General features: G+C 42.6%; 1 protein-coding gene across 10 annotated transcripts in view; it reads right to left on the bottom strand.

Moving 5' to 3' along the window:
- The window catches only part of AGAP1 (ArfGAP with GTPase domain, ankyrin repeat and PH domain 1), a 379,248-nt gene that overhangs the window by 42,335 nt on the left and 319,197 nt on the right, over window positions 1–17,716 (bottom strand). For all 10 annotated transcript variants that reach the window (XM_054830061.1, XM_054830062.1, XM_054830063.1 and 7 more), the window contains 3 exons: window positions 11,087–11,241; window positions 8,641–8,731; window positions 2,491–2,713 (listed from right to left, as the gene is read on the bottom strand). In XM_054830061.1, the coding sequence (XP_054686036.1) occupies window positions 2,491–2,713; window positions 8,641–8,731; window positions 11,087–11,241 (469 nt within the window). The remainder of the gene's footprint in view (window positions 1–2,490; window positions 2,714–8,640; window positions 8,732–11,086; window positions 11,242–17,716) is intronic.

The raw sequence follows: 17,716 nt of genomic DNA on the forward strand, positions 1-17,716 counted from the left end.
AGAAGTTTTGCTGAATGCTTCTTTCTTTGCTGATCTCCAAATACCACTGGACTCCCTCCTCCACCAGAACTCCAAATCTCAGCTCCCCAGTTATCTCTCTGTCCGCTTACTTTCTTGCCTCTTCCCCCAGTCCCTCACCAACAAAAAAAGGAGGGTTTGTTTAACCCCACTTCAGGCCCATTGTAGCTGCTTCTGATAGGATTCCTCACGCAAAAATGCTAACGGCAGCGAGAAAATGGAATGCAGAACTTGTATCTAAAGAACTTGAACTTATTGTCTTGCCACAGCTTGGACAGTAGGAATATGACGCTAGTAGAGACCAAAGTTAAGTACAAAAGGAGGCACGTCCTTTGAAGGAGCAGACCTTTCAGATACTTACGTGAAAAATATCACTTCGGTCCCTGCTGCAAACAGCGGAAGGAATGGGAGTAGCAAAGCAAGATTACAATTGCTTTGTGGGAAAAGTTTCACATTATCTTAATTCTATTTTTTCTAACAGCTCCTCCATCACGTAAGTGTGCACTTGGACACACAGATGGAAATGCATATTTATAAAATGCATCTTTATACCTTTTGTTCAAAAATGTTAGAGTCCAGGAAAAAAAAGTGCAATTATGTCACTGACAAACATAACTCGGAGATGTACAGAAACAAAGAAGAATTGAAATAAGCTCTGAGCATGAAAAAGAAAGAGAACAAAGTTCATTTTCTATAAGTAAAACTCACTTCCAAACATAAAAATCTGAATAATTTAATTCAAATGGATGGCTCTCTTAATCAGTCACATGTATTTTAGATTTTTCATGATAATATCTTTATTATATGTATATTAAAATTATGTGTGGGGTTTTTTAATAATAAAAAATCCAATCGAGTGCATGCTTTTTCCTTTTAAAAGTATTTAGACCTGAGGTATCTCTCCAGCTCACCTCAGTAGTAAGGACTAACATATATTTGTTAGGTACAACAACGTAAGATCTCTGGATTAAAGTAATACTAATGACTGAAAGGCACCACTAAGTTGATTTCAATCTACCTGATGAAATCATTATACTAGCTGTCTAATAACATACACGTACACAGCAGGCATATGGTTCACGTATGAACAAAATCTCTGTGTAGGTCTCCCTGAACATTTTTATATGCATAGTCATTCATCTAAGTAGCCTGATTAATGTACTGGCTTCATTCTCGAAGATGAACCAAAGGTGGCACCACAAATTCATTTTTCAGTGCTAACGAAATAATGCAATGAGAAACAGTTGACTTTATTACAGACAACAGTGCAAACCTACTCCTACACCGTAGGAGGTGGCCCAGGTATATCCTCCCAGGTTATAATTTCACTCGATCCGGTATTGGAAAAAGCAGGATCCAGAGATATACATCAACAAAATCACAATATAATTCCATCTGATTTCTCTCATATGCAGGAAGCAAATACTGAGAGCTAGACCTCCACCGTATCGTTTGCTACCTGGGGACCGGCCGGTGCTCGGATGCGGGCTGCCCCCCCCCGGAGCTCAACGTAAGACAATCATAACGCACTTCTGAAGACAACTTCAAAGGTTGGCCCAGCTGTGCAAGGTAGCCCAGGAGGTTGTCCTCCTGCCTGCACCCCCCTGCTGAAACGCACTCTGCCAGAGGACACCCTGCTTCCCCCAAGCCAACACCTTAGCTGGAACTAGTAACACTTCCATCTCAAATCTACTGAAATCAGGAAAGTATTTTCAAAATATCTTCCTTTGGCACTGATCAGATAAATTTAGCATAAAAACCCTTGAGCTTTTGGTAGGTATTGCAAAAGAAGATTTTCACTGTGTTGAGCTATGACGGGTAGGTAAAATACTGTTCTCATAGGAAACACCCCCCCCCCCCCTCAACTTACGACTTCACATATATCACATAAAAAAAGTAAGCAAGTCCACAATGAGCAGGACTTTCAACATCTGTGATGAGAAGCCAAAGACCTGACGGCCAGGTACAAATTCCTCGGTGAGCTTGAACTACTGAATGCAGATTATTAATCACAAACTGATGGTCCAAGAGCCAGGAACTTTGTGGCCAACCAAAACAAAGAAACGCATTACGGTATAATTTAGATTGAGGAACAACCAGGCGGGAAGTTTCAATCTTTCAATCTTCCATTTTGTCGGTCAGTCAATTGAACCAAAAAATTGTAGAGCTGCTGAGGAAACCTTCACAAGAGTGAAAAAGTGAGGGGGTCACTCAACTTTTGAGACCCCCTGCCTTGACACACGTTCTTCCTGGGCAGGCAGTGAAGATATATATATATACATGTAATGATTTTTACAAGGCTTACTTCAAGGGAGAATCTTAAAAGTCCATGTTGTAAAAAGTTGTAACGCCCTACCACCTCCGACTGCAATGCCAGAATGAGGATTTATGTGCTCATAGCCTTGGCCACGTGCTCTATCACATACTACCTGCCCGCTGCGTGCCATGCTGAGATGGAGTAGGAAAGCCTACCTTGTGGAGTCTGACGAAGGTTTCATATGGCCTTGGCTGCTCTCCTCCCAGACGCTGTTTGCCAGCTCGTTCCCGATCGAAGACATCACCTTGATGAGCTCTATAGGCCAGTCATCCAGGTCAAGAGAGCGGACCCGGGAGAGGTGCGTGCCAAGGTTTCGGTGTATACCTGAGCATTCGATACATATGAGGGCTCCCAAATTCAAACTGGCCCAGTCGGGGTCTACAGGAAAAGGGACACAAGCAATTAGGACAATGAAACAGCTAACAAAACTTTCCAGTTAATGTTTGTGGATAAAGTTTTTGTCTCTGAGGGAAAAAAAATGCAGGTGTCCTGTTCAAAAGCACAGTTGGAAGGTCTTCCAGAAGGGCCAATTTTGCCCTGTGGAGATACGAACCCTTCTGAGAAACCCTCAAGGAGTAAAAAAAAAACCCACGTGTGTGTGTGTGTGTGTGTGTGTGTGTGGGTCATTCCACCTTCAGTCAAAAGAAAAACATGAATTAGAGAGAAAAGAAGAAACAAAGAAAACATAAACGCAGTGGCAGGCAGCTGATGATGAAGTAGTGGAGAAAGCCCCTCCTTGGGAATCTAGAGCCACTCGTAGCCAATTACAAGGGAAAAAGGAGGGGGAAAAAAAAAAAAAAAGAGTGACTAGATACAATGTCTCTGTTGCTAACTATATCAACTCCCTTAATAACCATCTATATCATCACCTACATATGGCTTTTACATCTGACACACTATGGGGTATGTTTTCATCTCTAAGATCAGGGAGATAAGTACTAAGATGAAAATGTGATCCTTTGAACAGTTCCAGTTTTAGTGTACGAGCCAGAAGGATTCCACCGACACACGCACACACACACACAAAAATAACCCCGCAAACGATAAGGCTGTGACAAACCTGACAAAAGCCGGGAAATTCAAAGTCATTTCCCAAAAGCTGGGAAATTCAAAGTCATTTCCCAAGATGGTTCACTTTTTTTATCACTGTCCTATGTTATTTAAATCTAGATTTATATGAATCTCCCTCTCTCCAACAAACACTCATTTTAACAAATGCAATGAAAGACGTACGGGAGGAATTTTTGGTGGCTTTTTTTTCTTCCCCCCCCGCTGTCAGACCTTTTCTTCTTGCCTTACCCTGGGCCTCCCAAAGAACCAGTAGGCTATCACGAATGCCAAGCAGGAAAATGGTGATTAACTGAGAGGGCAGGCAGTTTTTATTCAGATCTAAATAAAATTTAGAGCGGATAGAAAATTAATTTCCAGTGTCCCCTTCCATTTGGGGAAATTTCATCCAAAGACTCATTTCTACTTTACGTAACCCAAATTCGAAAAGTTATTTTTGGCAGCTAAAGTACGTGGAAACAAACCCTTTCCTAGTTCTTTGCCGTGTCACGTTTGGATGAAAAATAGGAAAGGAAAGCAGATAATTTTAATTGCAAAGTCCCACATTTCATTGAAGGCATTGACTAACATTTTTCACTCAGTCCTTTGAAATCTAAAAACACCCACAACACGAAAAATCCCCCATCTTATTTCACTTGAGCAGAAAAACAGATCTTCTGTTTAAAAAGTTCTTGTCCATACCAAATCTTATACTAGAAATATACGGCGTTTCAGATCTCCAAAAAAATAAGGTGAGACAAAACTCCTTGCATGCTCTCCAAGTCCTTGGTAAGACAACCACGACAAACTCCTCTCCTGCATGTTCTTCCAGGTCACCTCCACCAGTTATTTTCGGTGTCTTGCCAGTGGGGGAACCAGTGGTACATATACTAAAAATCCCCAAATACTAATTTGTCAGTAAAAGCTTAAATAGAGCAGATGATAATCATTTAAAATTTGCAAACTGTGTCTTGGAATGAAACCTCTGTCCCTGACCTGCAGAAGCCAGGGTTACCTTCACAAAAATAAAAAGTGCAATGAGCTCAAAGAAGCACGAACTCAGAATGAAGCAAGAGAAAAAACACTGATTAATATTTTTCCAATTATTCTAACAGAACCGATGTTAAGGATCTGACCTCCCTCCCAAATACCTCTGTGTACTTGAAGCACATCTCGTGTATCTTTTACTGAATAATTTTTTTAAATATTCACCTCCTTCCAATTGACAGTGCTGGTACGACTGAAGTAGGCCACCAAAGCCATGACCAAGAAGTCATATGAAATATTGTCAAGATTGCATTTTAGATTTCAATAATCTGACAACACACAGCTGAGTTTGAAGGTGGCAAACTAGGACAGGCAAACGTTGAACTCTGTACAGACATCCAGTGAAAAACCAGACTGGTTGATCGTGGGTTACGGGGAGCAAGACAGGGCTCTGATGAGGAGCTTGGACAAGTGGCATCGTTCAATGGATTCTGGGAAAAAACGGACATGATGTCACTTATGACATCTGTTTCAGTGTATGCATGTGAAAAACTGTTCTCAAAAGGAGGTATGCTAGACGACAGAAGTCACCACCCACCGATAATGAAGGCAACCCGTTGCCAATGGCTCCTCTCTGCATCTTCCTCTGCCCGTGTGTAGTTGAGCACTTTTTAAATCTCACGCTTGAAATTTGTTACCACTGATTTATACCGAGAAGAACCACATGTGGTTAGTAAGCCATAACTACTCAAGCTGGTTTCCCCCCCCCCCCTTTTTTTTTTTTTTAAGATGATCAAAAATCAGCTCACTTTTGGTCATGATGCCAACAGTAATTCAGAATTGGAGGCTGCTCAGAATAATTACAAGCAGGTGTCAGGCTTTACTCCAGTATGCATACATCCAAATTTGATGGTAAAAGAAGGAAAAAGCCCATTCGGTGCAGCTATAGGTGCTATAAAACTGGTTTCCTCCCTTTTGTTTTACTTACAATATGTCAAACAAAATATGACCTTTTAAACATCACTGAATATTCCCAGATTACAATTTTCATATTCTTAAAGGTGTTTCGTTCTCTCCTTCTCTAAAAAACCTCCTCCCCACTTTGACTTGCGCCTCAATCGGATTGATCATTCAAAGGTGAAAGCTCTTGGAACGGCTCTTTTAGGAGAATAACACCTCCCCACCATCTCCTTCATCCCTTTGGACGCGAGGTTGCTGATGAAAGGCTTTGCCATGCGAAATCCTGAGGAGTTCAGCATGGGCAAGTTAGCGCTGAGCTGCGCACAAGAGCCAGGGAAAAAAGGAGAAGTGGGGGGCGAAGGCATCTTGCAAAGAGTTGCAGCAAGAGAGAGAAAAGTTTACATATTTTCTATTCTTTAGAAGTTTTTTGTTGTTGTTTTTTTTTTCTTCCTATTCTGAATATAAAATTGAACTTGTGATGGGTCTGATCAGTGGGACTCCCACGCTCTGGGAAAATGCAACATCAGTTTCCTTCTGCAACATGAAATGAGATCTTCTTGGGCAAAAACTCCCGCACCTAAAGACCGCTTTGCTCACCTATGGCTCTAGGATAGGAACGTTAAAAAAAGGACTTTGAAAAACTTTAGGCTGAGACTGCCAAAGGGCCAGAAGGCCGGCGGCACGCAGATGCTGCTGGTACTACTGCTGCTGATTAACGTAGGAGGCAGAAATTCCCCGGTGAAACAAAGTGCTGTGATCAAGTGCTAAAAAGGCAAAGAGCTCTAGAAAGAGGAAGAATGAGACTTCTGAAGTGGAAGATTGATGGCTCTTGAATAGAGCTGAGGGACAACAACATCTCATATTCTTTGCTCCCAAACATCTGGCTTTGTGAAGATGCAAACTACGTAAGCACTGGTGTTTGTGATGCTAAATGCTCCGGGGGTAAGGACTTGCCCAGGCAAGGCAGACAGGGAGAGAAGCAAATAAAAAAGCTTGGCAGAGAAAGTAACCGGCTGAGGTTCACCTCATGTGCGTGTTTACATTTTGAGATACATCCCTTTGGAAGTATCTCAAATTTTTCTAAAGGAATGATGGTGGCCTTAAAAATTAGGAAGGCCAAATGGCAAGAAGAGTCAAAGAGGGTTTAAATCATCTCCAAGAGTACAGATAATTGAGAGAGGTTCCAGCTGAGATTCCAAAATCACCCCTGCCTCCCCGTCCCCCAAAAAGCCACACAACCAAGCGCTGAGCATTGCCAAAAAGGGCAGTCCCACCCTGCCCTCTCCCAGCAACGCGTTCTGGGCACATCCCTTCTGCTGGCACCGTGCACGCGTGGCCAGCTTGACCCATGAAGCAATCGGGATGAAAAACAACCTGCCTGAGAGGAGAGGGGCAAAAAAAAAAAAAAAAAATGTTGCTGATCATTTTCCTGATTAAACATCTAGCTTGGCTGCATAAATACTGGGGTACGTGCAAGGCTGGGGAGAGAAACACAGACCTTGGGGACAGCGTGCGCTCCAGGTAGAGCTGGAACAGATCATGGATACCTGGAAAGGACGTGTGTGGGTGTGGGAAGCTGTCTGCAGCGAAGGGATCGCACGATCCCGCTCTGCCTGGGTGACCATTCCGCGGGGTCTGGGAGAATGCCACCCGCAGCTGTAAGACAGACAGGAGCAGCGATCGGTAACGCTCCCATTGCGGTCTGCTCAGACAGCAGTGAGTACTTCAAATGAGCTAAATATACATCTAGGTCACCTGAAGACCCCGTCCTTCTCAGAGACAGCACAGCATCTTCTATGCCTTTTACTTGAACTATATCAAAGCTTTGGCGTAAATCTGAATGACTACCAGGTCAATATGAAAGAACACTAATAAAGAAGAGTCACTTTGGGCTGTGTATGTTAAAATACCAGCCAAACCAACATTTTCCCTTGTTTATCACCTGCTGGATTACTAGCCAGTGGAATGTGAAGACCTTAATTTATCCATGTAGCTCTTATTTTTCTGTTATCTTTGAAAAGTCCCTGTGAAATTTCTCTTTGGGATCGCTTTCCAGCAGGTCAACAAGCTGTTTTGGCAGCATCCCGGTCCTGGTGCTCAAAGCCGGGTCCAGCCTGGGCTCACGGGGCTGGGGCAGCTGCCTTTGTTCTTGATCCATCTCCTACGGACGGCACGCGAATATCTGACCACTTTCAAAATGAGCAATTAAAAATGATCTATATGTGAAGCACATTTGGATGGTATGGAAATTTTTTTTGTTTTCTTTTAAATGGCTGTTAATGTCCTAACCACCTTCTCTTCAAAGCTTCTGAGGATGAGGCAGGGTTTGTTTGGTGGATAACTGAATCAGCTAAATTGCTAACTATACAAATAGCAAATTAGTCACGCAAAAGCACTTGCACTTCCAAATGAATATTCATTTTAAAGTTAACTGGGATGTTACAACAGCTTAGCCCAGAAGTTAAAATCCTGAACAGCAAGTCTTAAAGAAAAAAATTACACCCAAAGAAAAATGAATGAATATTTTTCCATTTTAAGCACATGTAAAAATCACAGGAAAAGTTCTGACTTTCAAATATCAAAGAAATAAAAATGCACAAGTTCTCAATCCTTCTGCTTCTGCAACTAATTGCTTTAGAGCAAGAGTACTTCCTTTTTGTGGCTTTGTTGCAAACCCCTGGAACTAAAGAGCACCAGCATAATGACCTCAGCCGGGGTTAGTGAGGTGAACCGCAGCTCAAAGTATTCTTGAGAACACTTTTCTGAACACTAAGTATATGTTTTAAAAAATAATAAAAAAAAAAGGTAAGAAACACAAAGGGGAGGAAAAAAAAAAAGTCCCAAATCAGTTTTCTAGTATCCAGATATAACGAGCAATGACTTTGGTTTCTTCTGACAAGTAACTCTAAAAAAAACAAATTAAAAAGCCACCAATCAAGCTCTACCTCTTTGAAAATATTACCGCGGCACACGCGCCCTCTCCACACAAAACAGGAGAAAAATGGAAGTAACTGATGTCAAACAGCAAACTTCTTTTTCCTTTTCTTCAAAGGAAAGTAAAGAAATGGTGACATTTAAAGTGGCACGTGAACCAACAAGGCAAAAAAATTAGGCTGCATCTGACACAGCACGTATTAAGTATGAAGTAACACAAAATAAGTCTGACTGAGCAAACTCCATAACAAAGAAGAAACGTTCAAAGAACATACGGAACGCAATACCAAAAAAGACAAAGCCCGTGGTGGGCGCTCACTAGTCTTGGCCAAGAAGGAGAAGAGGTCAATTTTCTGAAGCCAAGCGGCCGTACTTACTCTGTGCTTCACAGTCCACGCAGTGGGAATTGCCTCTGATGTTCCTGATGGACTGAAGGGCCATGGCCTCGTTCTGACTCGTCAGGCGGGACTGCGCAGATTTAAAGAAATGCATAAGCAACAAATAAGAGCCCAGTAAAAAGGGTTAGATGATACAACTGTCAGCTGAATGAACGGCAAAACCCAAAGCTTAGACCAAGGCTGAATGAACGTGATCAAGGAACCCAAGTCCTTGGTTTGCCTCTCAAGACACAGTGATCCTTTGGCATCTCCAAGTACTGCAAGTCAAAGTCTGCCAAGCAGGGACTCTGCTTTCCTCCCGGGTTTCTGGCAGCTTAGGATTTCTTCCGGGGTTCTCCCTACCCCTGTGAGGAGCTCCCAGTGTTTTGGGGTCTCCAGGCTGGATTCTAATAAGTGGAGAGACTGCACAGAAGAAAACCAAGCTTCAAAATGAAGCCTGCTATTCACAAGTAAAGTGGTCACAGTGTAGGTTTACTTCTTGAGATAAATTAGATAAGAATATCATTTTATAAAATCAATTTCTTTTATTGATGTTTATGCTTTTGCTAATGAAGACTAAGGGATGGTTTGCAAAAGCAACTGAAACCTTTTTATCATCAAAAGGTCAGATTTAATCAGACAGCTCCCATTTAAATTCTCTCCATGATGACCTGCCAATGACCTCTACTTGGAGCTGGAGAGACTGTCACGATGCACAAGTAGCTCAGCCCTACCCAACAAAACCGTCTCTTTCTGAGAAGACGTTTGTTAGCTGTAGCAAGTGATGGACTCTTTGCAACGAATTGACTTAAGCAGGATGAGGACTAGGTCTTAAGTATGGCCAGGTGGAGCTATGTCCTCCTCACCTATCAACAGGACACCTACTAAACCTGTGCAACTAACCACACGTTGCTATTCCAGGTAGATCTTCTGACATGTTTTGAGACCTCAGCAATACTTCAGAGAAAAAAAAACCACCTCTCTAAGCATTGTAGCGGGATGAATATACAACCCAAAAAACTCCCTGTACACGCATAATCTTATCAATGCGTTCTCCCTTTCCAAAGAATATTTAACGTACACAAAGGCCAATCTTCTCTGTGGGTACTGCATAGTAAATACTACCAGCCACTCTTAATCCTCTTTCGTATTAGTATTTTTGTATAGGTGTTGGCGTACAAATTTCCTCTGTTGTGCTCTTGACATACATAGTCAAAGGTGTAAACCCATTAAAGGCAAAAAAAGGGGTAAGCAGTGATTTTTAATCTCAGAAATACATATTGGAAATAAGTATTTTTTTTTAAACAAAATGGGAAGTAAATTATATTACGATGATGATAATTACTGGTGTCTGATCTACTCTGGTGGATCAGGGCAATGAACACAGGCATTCATCTCAAAATGTGAGCCTCGTCCTTGCAATATAAAATCATTAAAGACATGTGGTTGGGTGGATAATGTTAAAGGATCTATAGGTCTGAATAATTACTCCCCACTTCTCCCACTCCACTACCACTCAACACCTTGCTCTCCAGTTATGAAGTGTTTGCAAACACAGAGACTCAAGAAGCTAAAGTTCTCCTGCCCTTCCAAAAATGAGCAATGGCTGAAGAAGTCTCAGGTTTTAAACATTTTTTTTTATTTGACAGGAAAGGAGAACAAATTGCTTTTGTCATCATATGAAAGCACTGCAAGGTAGAAGGCCTGTTCCTCTTAGGCCATGTTCATCTTCCCCCAAAAAGCTTTGATGAACTGTTTCGGGATATGCTTTCTGTTATATTAGTTAAGGCACAAAACCGTAAAAAATTAATTCAGTGTAATTAAAATTGTGCATAGGCTTTGTAAAGCAACAGACACAAAAGCAATAGCTTATTTTTTTCATTCTTGTGATTTGTATTACTTCATCCTGGCAGAGTCCTACTGCTGAACATTACTGCACATTTATGGTTGGGCCAACCAGAATGTTCAGCCAATTTTTGCCATGCAGGAGCTTAGCACCTTTAACTAGTAAATACGCTGGTTCTGGGGTCTGCCTCCACTCTTCTCGAAGACAGGCTATTCCTAAAGGGCCTTCTGCAGACCTCTAACCTGAAACAACCCTGAATCTGCAGCGGTGACTACACCACACAACTTCTCAGTAGGGACAGTCTGTGACCTAGCCCCAAGCTCCAGTGAAAATTGTATCGAGCAATACCAAAGGCAAAAAAAATAATCCAGGAGCTCCAGTAGTTCAATTGCTGTAAAAAATAAACTGTAAAACAGGCTACAGCACCAGCTGTCTTGAAGTATCTGAAATATGCACGCAGCTCGAACTCTGCTCTGTCACGTGCCTAATACCCGTGCGTCTCCAGGAGTACGGGTTTAAAACTCAAAGCTCTTGATTTTGCTTTCCTTTTAAGGCTCAATCAGCCACTCATTATTTTCAGTATTACTCTGCGTACCGTACCTTGTTCTTGCTGCTCTCACATGACTGTAAACTGGCCAAGATCTGACTCTCTATGGCTTGTACCCACGCATCTCTTTCTTCATATGTGGTAGCTTCAAAGTGCCAAGTCTGGCCGGTGAGAGAGACAATGATAAACTCAAAGTTTTCTTCTTGTTCTGAAAAAAACAAACATGCAATAGGAAGAAAAGTTTAAGTTTAAGGATATCGATAGCGAGGCCTAAGCAATCTCGGTTGAGGAGCGTTTCTGCAATGTAAAAAGCAAAAGCAGGTCTGGACATCTGAGGTTTGAGGCTAGATATAGCCAACTACCCTGCAGTTGCACAATGCATCAGGAAACGACCCGCAACACTGCCTTTTCTCTCCAAATGTTGTGTAGATAAAGTACTGTTGTGGGTAAATATTCAGTTCCCCAGTGCGTTTGTGAGATGGTATCGAGCCTGTACCGTGATGGAACACAAAGTGGCTAACAAGCATTATTTAAATTTAAACCTGTGGTGCTAAGAGCTACATAATGTAAAAACTGAAGAGTGTCACAAAATAACTTAAAAGATGAATGGACTATAAATAGCTGACAAGACAGAAAATTTGACAATTTACCCTCTTCAAGCACTTGTTTACACATACAGGTGGATTAAAAGTGGATGAGTACATTTTCTTGTCTACAGCTTAAGTCCATTGGGTTATAATACAGGATTAAAATCAGTTCAACATTCAACCCATTCAACATTCACGTTCGACATGGGAGATGAGAAAATGATCTGAGGAGCTAGCAGAAAGGGTCAATGAAATATCCTCAGGGCTACTAGAGTATAAGGACAAGTATTCAGGCCAGAGGACCGCAGCGTATGAAAATACAAAGAGAACTGAACTAAATGGACACACACTCCAACTACACATGGGACACAAAAGTCAAATTAAAAAAAAAAAAAAATAATCAAGGAAGCTGAAACCGAGCGAGTGGAATTGGGAAGGGCAAGCATGAAGCATGAAAGGAACAGAATAATAGAGCACAAAGTTCTGGTGAACATCAGCCATAATGGGCTTTAGAAAGAGCATTTACATTCGCTCGTCGGCTAATGACTTATTATATATTCAGAGCCACGAAACTCCTGCATTACCTTGTCTTCCATACGCTCGCAAAGATAAGTGACAAACCTAGCGCTGGCTTTAAAGACAGTGCTGCTGCTCACCGGCAGTCACCTTCTCAACCTGGGGGACAACTGGGTTGCTTTGATAAACTCCGTGCTAGCAAGGCCAGTGCCTACACTGCTTTAAGGCAGTCTCCAAAAATAGCAGGAGGTTACTTTGCACCTTGAGGTGAGAATAAACATGGAGGTGAAGGTTATTTCCAGGTGCAGGAGCTGCATTCGGCAGCGGTTTTACTGGTAAAAATAGCGTGTGGGCTAAGTGGGAAAAGAAAGGTAAGAGAAACGATGCAACCGTACAGCTATAACTACTTTGCACTTCAGCAACACTGTGTTAAGAACAAACAGGTAGAATCGTTATGCAAATTGCTACGATTAAATAATGGGAAAAGCCACATTTATCAAACAGAGCTTTCAAGAGTTTAAGAGGAAGATGTAAGAGCAACCACTCAACAATAAAGGAAATGACGTTCGGTCCCGCGCGCTGTCTGCTGTAGGACGACACAGTTACGGTCTCCTTACAAAGAAGTGGTGTGGCATACGGTCAGCGCGGAGGGTACAGGCATATGCAGAGTTATGCGTACGTTGATGAAAACAGGGAACGATGGTGAAGGAAGAGAACATGAAAAACTGAATGCCACCCAAAGAGTCCAATTTAGGAAATTCATCGTTCTTAGGCTTCTAAGTGATAAAACTTTGTACTCCTGAAGTCTTACTCAAGGAGGATTTCCAAATGCTGGTCACTAAACGTTCAGAAAATCCTTCTGTATCAATTACTCAGCGTGGGTGGTACCGAGACACGTGTCGTTACGGCAGGGATGCTGCAATACGCAGTGACACGACGGCCCTTTTCAGCCTCGCTCCACCTTCTGCACCTCATGCGGCTCTGCTCCGGGCTGCAGCCCATCTTCCCCGCACCTCTCTCCCCGACCTTACCACTCCTACGTAAGCCAAAAGCTTGGTGTAAGCCGAAGGAGCTGCCCAGTAGAGAAAAGAGTCATTTTGCCAGCTTGGGTTAAAAATTCCCCGCACCTTTTCAAGCAGGGAGGAGGCCCTGTAGGGACGCACACAACGAGAGAGGAGACTTCTCCAAGCGCACGTGGCAGGGCTGACTTCTCAACGCCTCACAACTCAGTAAGTACGCGTGGTGTACAACTAATACTCAACGAGTACGTACGGTGTATCTTTAGAGAGTCTCTCTGCGCTAATCCTTAACCAGTTCACCCCAGCATTTAAGTACCAGGTGACTTTCCAGCATTACAATTCCAGACCTTAAAAGAAATATATACAACCAAGATGCAGCGGCATTGAACCCTCCTATCTCCTATTTGCCATTAATCCTTACCACATACATGAAGCTGGTTTGCCCAAGAAGGGCTTATGAGAAATAAACTCTGCAATTCAGCCAGCGTACCGGTTAAAAGCGAGGTCAAAACACCGTCCTCGCAGCAGTCTCTCTGCAAGCTTTGTTTTCCAGAACCGCTACATAAAGTATTCCCCTGCTTACAGGAGACCTACGGCAGAGGACACAAACCCGGCTATTCAGGCGACCGGAGTGCAATTCAGGAAACACCTCCAGCCATTTCCCGTGGTTGCTCTTTTATACGCCAAGTCTCCTTTTCCCAAAGGAGAGGCTCCGGCGTTTCATCTCCTGACCTTTTCTGCTGTGACCAGCTGACACTGGGACAAAAGCTGCAAAGACCTTGCACAGCCTTTGTGCCTCGGGATCGCAAAGTCCACGTAAGCCGCCGGTGAGTCTGTCCCGGTACGGCCCCGCCGCGGGTTACGAGGGCTGCAGTGTGTTTTAAGGCTGGGCTGCAAGGATGTTTTCAGTTTGTCGCTAAGTTAGCTGAAAACTTGGTCATCGCTGACGATACATTAAGAACGTACAAGTTTGCGCTCTCTAAATATCCACCGAAGCTTCAGGTTTTACTCCCCAAAAAGCTCAGATGAAAAACAACTGCACCAGTTGAAGATGTGTTCAATAACACATTTTCTGCTTAAACATACCAATTTTTTTTTTTTCGGTAAGCACAATTGTGAAACAAAGCATCCACGCCTGCTCCATGTTACCCACAGGGCAATGCCTACAAAAGACGAGTAGCGAACGTGTACGTCCTTAATCACCGCATACACGAACAGGAAAATCCAGGCAGCAGAATGAAATTGTTCAGTTTTACTCTTCAGCAAAATTATAGGTTGTGCTATTCAAATCCCTGTGAGCCCAATCACAAAATTTTATTAAACAGTTTTCCGTGTTTAACAGTTATTCATAGAAAGGTCCACTATAATAGTATTTTAGCACCATCAACCTGTCGAAATCAACCTGCCCAATTACTCCAAACTACATTAATAACACTGGATATTACACTAATTGTGTCCAGTTTCTATGCAGACAAGGTCCCGCGGGGCTAATTTTGCATCCTCGGGGGCAAGCAACTCAGCCATCAACCTGATTTCACTAGGAATCCCTCCTCATTACGCAAGTCCAGGCTGTCAAACTTTTTTTTTTAAAAAAAAAAAAAAAAAGGTTAATGGGCCAATCAGTCATCAATTATTTCCTGGAAGACCAGCAGACAAAGGGTTAAAGTGTGAAGAACCAGCTGCAACCAATTGCCATTTGGAAGTTATTATCAACAGGAGATGTCTAAAACATTGTTGTTGTTTATTTTGCCTTTTTTTTTTTTTTTTTTTAAAGTGGGAAGGGGTGGCTAGGATGGCAAATGACCTCAAACTATAAGATTATGATGATATGGAACCTAAAGAAAAAGTGATTTTTTCTTCTTTTTTCTTTTTTTTTTTTAGAGGACCAATGGGAGTGGCCATGCAATCAGTGAATTGTAGGAAAACCACCACACCACTTCCAAGAAGCTACACGGTACCACCGTTTAGGCTGCGTATACTATTTTTGCCATTATTTTTTTATAGTAAAGTTACTGCATTTAGCCCAAGTTAACATTTATTTTGCTCTGCCAAAAGACAGACATTGCAACAGCCCACCCACTTACGGAAAACAAGAGATACGGTTTCTTAGAAGCAAAGGACTGTGCAAGGGAAAACAAACATTTAGGCATGGTCTCACTGCATTCCCGTACCAATGCCTGTGTTTACGGTACGGAACAGAGATCAGGTTTAGAGAACTACGCTGAAAATAACTACAGGATACAATTAGTCTATAACTTGTTCCAGAGAACTCAATTAAGTCTACTAAAAGGTAGGGAAAACACATGTCCAGAAGCACTTACGCCTCTTGGTATCTCCTAAGAGCGGTTCTAAATATATCGGTTTGTTCACAATTTCCACTTCCCACATCTTTTATTCTCAATATTAAGAACTGCATAAATAGCTACCGACACCTTGCACCAGCGCTGGGCAACCACAAGCACAGTCTGAAGTCCATGGAAGACAAGGGCTCCTTTCTGCCAGGTACTCTATGGTCAGCAATAACATCCAGCCCGAAAGTTTGCTTTTAAAAAAAAAATAATTTCTGTTTTTCCATGGGTATAAAACAAAGACTTGCCAGGCTTAAGGCAGTTCTCACAGGCATACGTGAATATTTTGCCAGAGTCAGAAATAAAACTGGATCTTCTGGCTTCCAAGCCAACCAGCCTCTTTCACTAGGTGCCAGATTGTGCAATGGCATCTTTGCCCAACGTAGCTGTCATCTGAGGATCCTCGTGCTGCTGCTGATTAACAGTAACTCACCGTGCACGGCTGGTGGATGATGCCACTCACATAGAAAACACTTTCCAGAAACGAGAAGTCAAGTGCAGAACCAAAAGATTCTCAATGGTGTATTTCAAACACCCGTGAAGCATCTTCAAGAGCTGAGGAGGTTACCGCTTGAAACCTAGTCAAGCCTGCCTCAAGTAACACTGAGACCTATTTAAGCTCCCTTTTTATCACGCCCTCCTCCCTCTCTAAAAAACGCTTCTGCTCAAGCACCCTTCCTTAATAACCCTTCATCTCGTTGAAAGGATGAGAATGAAAAAACCGCCGAGGTGGGTGCCCTAGCAATCAACATTAGGTGTTTACAATACGCAATTTGTTTACAACACAGGCGCGTGTTATTTACGTACTATACAATGTTAACTGTCCTTACCTTTTGCCACTTGGTGTAAATTATCCCTGTAAGTTGGAAGATAAGTATGTTTATTAGCAGTCTCAATTAAGGAAATATTTGTGCCATGTCCCACTGGGCATGACTATGCTAATGCTTCTCTCCCCTTTCCAAACCCAGTGTCTAAATCTAATTAGTTTTGAAAATCAACCCTATCAGGACAATATAGCTCTGCTATCGGTTGCCCACAGCTCTTGATAAAGGTTGTGTTCCACTGGAAGAACATTTCAGCAGAACTGTTTTACATCGCCACCCGTGAGTGACAAACTGGTGATGAAAGGCTGGTTTCTAGCCCAAGGGACTAAGCCCCCCTTTATTTATTTGGATGCCAAGATAACGTGGTTTGAAGAAATCCATGAAGTCATTTTTAAATTCAGTTCATACAGTACGTGAGTCGACACTTGCGTTACGTGTTTCCTAACGCGTCTCAAGCCTGCCGTTTACTTAAATATAAATTATACACGTTACAAAGCTGAAGAGCTTGCTTAACCGAGAGGTGGTTGCAAAGCCGAGTCTGTTGGGCAGAGCTTATCTCGGGTGCTCTGAACAGCCTCCCCCTCCATCTGCCGCGGTTTGCAAAAGCGAACTTTGTATGGGCGCAGCACCACGGCAGCAATGGCATCGCTGGCTTTTAATCAAAAGGTAGTTTGGGAGTTAATGAATATGCAGAAGAAAAGTTTTCCCTGAGAGCCTGGCAACTCAGATGCAGCACTAACATGTCACACATGTAATACGTCTTTGCTCCATGAAGAGTGGAAAAATGAGGATTTAATGTCTTATACATGTTAAACCATCGCATGCAGAGCACAGCCATGTAATTTCGTAACGATACTCCTTTACGCTGTGCTGCAAAATCTGTTGATATAGGAAAAATAATTCTGTATTTTAACAATACTGCTATGATAGCAGGTACGAGTGACTCCAGCTTGTCTTAAAACCCGTGTGGGGTCTGGTTGAAGTATAACACACTGATATTACACACTTGCCCCCTAGAGAATCGAAGGATTGCTTAAAGTCTGGCCACCTGCAATAAGGAGCCGGTGGGACTTTTTCATTTGTCAGTGGCTCCCTATAGACAAAACCCCAAATCTGAAACCTAAGAGTTTTAGGCAAACTCTAAAATGAAAGAAAGTACAAGTTCTGGCATTCATACAAAACCGATGAAGGAACAGCGGAGGACACAGCTGTACAACGTCTTGCTTCCCTCTGCCCTCAGAAGTTGGAGTTCTTCAGCTGGGACCTTCCACCCAGCCGTCTCTGCGAAGTCCCTGCCCATCCTCCCTCCCCGTGGCCAGACACACCGGTTACGCCGTGGTTTTGCTATCAAACAGCCAAGAGAGAGGAGCCACATTCAGAGAGGACTCT

The sequence above is a fragment of the Grus americana genome, chromosome 6 (genome assembly GCF_028858705.1).
Source record: "Grus americana isolate bGruAme1 chromosome 6, bGruAme1.mat, whole genome shotgun sequence".
Lineage (NCBI taxonomy): Eukaryota > Metazoa > Chordata > Aves > Gruiformes > Gruidae > Grus > Grus americana.